This window comes from Octodon degus, unplaced genomic scaffold (assembly GCF_000260255.1).
Source record: "Octodon degus isolate 3935 unplaced genomic scaffold, OctDeg1.0 scaffold00265, whole genome shotgun sequence".
Taxonomy (NCBI): domain Eukaryota; kingdom Metazoa; phylum Chordata; class Mammalia; order Rodentia; family Octodontidae; genus Octodon; species Octodon degus.
In genome coordinates, this window is record NW_004524841.1 from 2,474,616 (window position 1) to 2,480,427 (window position 5,812).

At 43.0% G+C, this 5,812-nt stretch overlaps 1 protein-coding gene across 1 annotated transcript in view; it reads right to left on the reverse strand.

The window, feature by feature from the left end:
• Positions 1 to 5,554, reverse strand: part of LOC101588994 (pinin) — a 7,938-nt gene extending 2,384 nt beyond the window's left edge. The window contains exons 1-9 of the mRNA XM_004646349.3: positions 5,094 to 5,554; positions 4,418 to 4,489; positions 3,814 to 3,882; positions 2,917 to 2,989; positions 2,555 to 2,649; positions 2,235 to 2,310; positions 927 to 1,082; positions 711 to 849; positions 7 to 94 (exon numbers count right to left, since the gene is read on the reverse strand). Of these exons, the coding sequence (XP_004646406.1) occupies positions 7 to 94; positions 711 to 849; positions 927 to 1,082; positions 2,235 to 2,310; positions 2,555 to 2,649; positions 2,917 to 2,989; positions 3,814 to 3,882; positions 4,418 to 4,489; positions 5,094 to 5,206 (881 nt within the window). The 5' untranslated portion in view covers positions 5,207 to 5,554. The remainder of the gene's footprint in view (positions 1 to 6; positions 95 to 710; positions 850 to 926; positions 1,083 to 2,234; positions 2,311 to 2,554; positions 2,650 to 2,916; positions 2,990 to 3,813; positions 3,883 to 4,417; positions 4,490 to 5,093) is intronic.
• Positions 5,555 to 5,812: the final 258 nt, after the last annotated feature.

Below are 5,812 nucleotides of genomic sequence, written 5' to 3' on the forward strand. Positions count from 1 at the left end.
TGATGCTCTTTCTCCTTCATTGATTGTCTTCTAGGCCTAGCCTCCATTTTATTTATTTGTTCTGCAAATTCGAGGCGTCTACCTTCAAATAAAGCTAAAGAATAAAAATGTACATGTATAACCAAGAAAACACAGTCACAATTTTGCACCAGGTCACAAGTTGTCACTAGCTTCATGTAAATGTCTTTGTAAAAAGATGACAAAACACTGATTGTAATAAGGGCAAACTGATACAAGATAACCACTAGAAACATCTGTACTAAAGAAATTAATAAAAACTGAACCACTTCTAATTATTTAAAAAAAGGAAATCAACCTTTTGTTATCTTTATGCTAGAAGAAAATTAACAAACCTTCATAAAAACCCAGAAATTGGCTTTTACTATCATGTACCAATTTTCTAATTCCAAGGAGTGGGGAAAAATCACCTTAGTAGTGTTTAACCCTCTGTGGGGCACCCTCCATGTAAGCATACAAATGGCATCTTTGTGTAACTAGAATTTTCATGTGGTTACTAGCAAGCATAAAGAAAACTTATACAAATGCAAATACATGTTTATAGGTGTTTCATGTTACTCATAAAGAAATGCAATTGGGCCTAGGAGATAGCTCAGTAGAATAACTGCTTGCTTGGCAAGCACAAGACCCTGAGTTCAATCCCCAGTACCACAAAAAAAAATAGAAGAAATGCAATGAACTTCTTTACTTACCATTCATTTTTCTCTGTGACTCTTCTATTAGTTTTTGGGTAGCTGGACACATTCTTCCAGGAATATAGAACAAATGGGGCTTGGTCTTAGTTCTTATATATTTAATGATCTTGGCATTATGCTCATTCCACTCTTCTTGCTAAAGAAAAAGCATAAGATCAGTGTCTTTGTGAACACAAAGGTTTACCAATCTTGAAAGTTCAAAATCCTACTTACCAGTTGTGCAAGCTCAACCTTCTGCTCCAAGAGCCGCAGCTCTGTCTGTTTGGCACGCCTCTCTTCAAATAGCTCTCTCCTTTCATTTTCAACCTGTTTTCTCTCTTCTTCTGCCTGAACTTCAAGTTTTTGTTCAATTTCTTGGCGCCTCTTTTGCTAAAAATAAGTAAGCTAGTTTAATGCCTATGTATTATAATAGGTAAGAGGTTTTAGTTGGTATTAATTCAATTATAGTAAAAGCTTATCAGACAACCTGATTATGTGAAACATTATAATTTTACTATGGAAAATTATCTGCAAATATGCTCCATTTAGGATACCTATTCAATTTAGCACTTGAAATTTGGGACTGATCACAATCTTTCAGAAATAGGGACTGAGAGTAAAAAAAAAAAAAAAAAAAAATTGATCAAAGGTAGTGAAAAGGCCATGCAGAGCAAGGTGGGGCCAAGTAGAAACAGAAAAAGCATACCCTACACAGCATGACAGTGGACATCATGCAAAATGAAAGTGGCAGGACCTTGTTTTTTTCACGTAACTATGTAAATGTCGAGGCTATTATTCACAAAATAACCACCCCATCATTAAATAAGTTTTCACAAAATACAACCTAAAAAAGGGTGCTGTCTTAGGTTATTTTCAGTTACTCTAAATCAAAAGGCATAACTATTAGCCACACCTTATTTTAAAAAACCTATCTAATTCTTCCTACATTAACATACTTTTATTGTTAACATACAAGTACTGAAACATTTAATCAGTCTCTCATAATCCAGATATAATTTTGTTTCATCAAGAGAACTACTAGACAGAGGACAGTTAAAACTGTGAAGGTCAGGGAATAGCTATACTTTTACTTCCAGAGTGCTAAGTACTGCCTTAGCATGTGTATAGTAGTATAAAAAACTATAGAGTCATTAAACTAATTCCAAGATCAAGCCTGTTTAAAAGAAACTCAAACTCGTCTAAGCTTACACAGCAATGTGGTTAAAGAGCTTGGAGCAAAAATTAGCAAAAATTTCAAGGTGTACAAACTGGTGCTCTTTGTGTCACATACAATTCACTCAATACACAATGTAAAAAAGTTGAGAAAATAACAGTCTCAAAGTTTTTATGTAAAATTTTACCTGGTTTTATTTTAGCTTTGCAATTAAGTCTTAGAAGAGCTTTTGAAATCTTTTAAACTGGAGCTGGCAACATAACTCAGTGATAAGGGTGCTTTCAGAGCATGACAGAGGCCCTGGGTTCTACTGCCAGTACCACAAATTAACAGATGCATATGTACCCTTAAATAAAATTCATAAATACCCTTTCAGTAGCAACAGTAGATTCTTGTTTAAATTTTTGAAGAGTACCCATCAACAAGCCAAATATTCGCCGGTTCCTAAAAGAAAAGAATAAAGTACTTCAATGAAATGTATTTCATTATATCTGCCGCTTTAAAAAAAGAGTGAAGGCGGGCCAGGGAGATGGCCGAGTGGAATAAGCGCTTCCCTGGCAAGCACAAGGGCCTAAGTTCAATCCCTGGTTCCACCAAAAATTAAAACATAAAAAATAATGGTGTACAAAAATACTGTAAAACTTCTCTTATTTGACAGACTTTTCCATGGGGGAGTGTCCACAAATACCTTTGCTTTCCTTTTTCATCCATATTTTGATCCTGGATAAGGTCTCTACGTGTACGCTCTTTGGAGGTAGCTACAACTGAAGACTGCAGTGCTGGCTACAAAAGAAAATTTCAATAATTTAACTAGTACATAGGTAGCAGGTTTTTACATGTAATAAAGGAAAAATAACAAAGTTTGTACGCCTATTATTATTTTTTTCTCTTTTTGATAAGAGTTTCGCTATGCAGTTCAGGCTAGCCTTGAGCTCACTTTGTGGCCAAGGCTGGCTTCAAACTCAAGGGTTCCACCTGCCTCAGTCTCCCAAATGCTGGGATTAGGTGGTGGCACACCCCACTTCTAATAAATTCTTTTAATCTTCATACCTTTTTCACATCATCATCCTCTGGGTCGCTTTCTTGGCGTGATTCTCTTCTTGTCCGACATTCTCCACCCAGCCTGTCACAGGAAAAAAAAACTTTAAATAACTGCTGCAGAAATTGTGGTTAAGTTCACACCAAAGGCAAATCCTTTTTCTAAGACATCTTCCAAAAACTCAATCTTTTATTGTTTTCTGTTGGTTTTTTGTGACAGGGTCTTGCCATGTAGTTCAGATTGACCTTAAACTCAGCACACGGCCCATGCTGGCCTCAAACTTGGGCAATCCTCCTGCCTCAGCTGCCCAAGTGTTGGGATTTACAGGTATATGTCACTGAGCTCAAGGACATCCTTGAACTCACTTTGTAGGCTGGTGTGGAACTTGCAACAATCCTCCTGCCTCAGCCTCCCATAGTGCTGGAATTATAGGCAAATGCCACTGTGCCCTGATGGTTAAATTTTCTAAGTAGTACAAAATAGATAAAGTGGTTCAAATTGACATTTTTTTTTCCAGTGGCCCTTATATTGATAAAAATTTGTTCATGAAAATAACAGAGTTTAGGGGAAGGGTGTCTCAGTTCAGTCAAATATCAAGGAGACTCCCCCCCCACCCCAGAGAAAAGCATACTATACTAATTCTAACATAACCTGGCGGATATAGAATCACATACCTGCACACTTGTAATTCCAGCACTCAGGAGGCTGAGGCAGGATTACTACAGGTTCAAGGCCAGCCTTAGCTACACAGTGAGTGCAAGACAAGTTGAACAGCAGAGAGACCCCATCTCAAAAAGAAAACAAAAACAAAAATGCTCAACCCACCCAGATGTGCAAAATATTTGTATTTGTATACTACCCCAGATAATTTAAAGATGGCTTTAGGAATCTTCTCCTGCAAAGCATACCTATTGACTGCCCCTTCAAGGTCTCTCTGTTTGGCTGGGGGTCCTCCTCCACTATCTGAGAATCCACGCCTGCAATTAAAAATGTTCATCAGAAAGCACTTGAAGTATGTCCACTTTGCAAAAGAACTTAGTTGACTTTAACTTCAAGTAGATATTCACTTTAAAAAGGCTTGTTCCATTTTATCTTGGGGGCACCAGGAACAGAACGCACCACCTAGTATGTAAGAGGCCCTCTTATCACCAAGCTTCATCTCTATACATCAAAAAATAAACTTTTTACGGTATTTTTAAAAACACAACTAAACTGACCCCCAAAAAAGTTAATATGGTCTTCTTAAGGCTGGGATATAGCTCCGTGGTGCAGCGAGCCAGACTCCCAAGGTTTGATCTTGGTACCCAAGAAGACAAAAAGCTGCAGGACAACTGCACTTATATTAATAACCTGCAGATAAGTGACAACATGAAACAATTAATACACACCTTTGATTTTCTAACTTTAGCTTTATCACGGTTTCTTAAAACCAAGAGATTTTTTTTAAACCATCACGTTAACGTAAATCGCAACAGCAGTTTTATTAGGAGTGAAGACTCAGAGAAATCTTACCTCAGCAATAAACTACCACGTCCTCTACCTCCACCAGGACCAGAAAGGGCCAGCAATCTGGCTTGGATGGGCCTAGGAAAAAGATACCCCAATCAATACAGACGCACGAATGTGAAGTCATCCAGAATTCTTAGACACCGCGACTGAGGGTCCCAAATCCTTCCCCAGCCGCGGTTCATCAAAGGAGAGGAGAACCGCAGTTCCCCAGAGACGGTTCCTTACGCACGTGCTGGGGACCCAACAGGGCTGCGATTTCTCGTTCCTGTTTCTCGGGAGCCCGTTACCACAGAAATCGTGCCGACCTTGGCGCCGGTACAGGCGCCTAGAGTCGGCCGTCCCGCCCGCGACCGCGGAGCCAGTACCCGGGAGCGGCGGGCGGCGCGAAGGGCTTTGTGCTGCAGTTCCGGCCCGCAGCGCCGAGGGCGGGAAGCGACAGTGTCGGCCTCCTCAGAAGCGCGGTCAGACCTCTGCCCCTTCTCCCGGCGCACAGCGCCCGGCTACCGCGGCCTCCCCGTCTCGCCAGCCCGCGTTTTCACTGCTGCCGGACGACAGGCCTTGAGGCTCCAACCTTCTCTAGCGGGCCGGCCTGCCGACCGGCCGCCTTCAGCGTCCCCAGCCATCCCGGCTTGAGGGCTGCCTCTCCCGACCGAGTTCGTGGTTCCGGGCCGGTTCTTACCTCACGTCATTGGGATCTCGCCCAGTGAGCTTGCGAATATTCTCGTCCACATTTTTTAGGCTCTCTTTGGCCTTCTCTAGCTGCTCCTGCAAAGTTCTCACAGCGACCGCCATCTTCCCCCTGCAGCGGGTTTCCAGACGGCTCTACAGGCCGCGCCGCGCCGAGCCGAGCCGCGCCGCGCCGCGCCGCGCTGCGCTACCCCAGAAGACTGACAACCCGGCTCAGCCAATCACGGTAGACGTTCTTTTCCGGCCTCAACCATTCGGCGACCGGAAGAGGGGAGGAAAAGCGAAGTCATGTGACTGTGGGCCAATGAAAAGTTGGCCAGGTGGCCACCGCCCTCCCCAACAAGCTGCGGGTGGCTGGGTCCGGCTTCTGGCGCAGAAACGGGGTGGGCTTGAAGAATCGCTCTTCCCGGAGCTTTGAGCTGCGCAGGCTTGTAGTTCTCTAAAGGAGAACGCAGAGCTTTCCGGCTTTTATATCCAAACTGTAGCTGGGCGTGGTGGTACGGGCCTGTAATCCCAGCGCTAGGGCGGCTGAGGCAGGAGGACGGCTGTGGGGTGGAGGCCAGCCTGGACTGCATAGTGAGACCCTGCCTCAGAAACCAAATCAAGACAAACACACAAAACTGTGATGTGACCCGCCTTAGACTGTTTTCACCACAGAATCGCACCACCTCTCCGCCTTTCCCTCAGCGATTTCCTCAGAAAGGGGCGCGG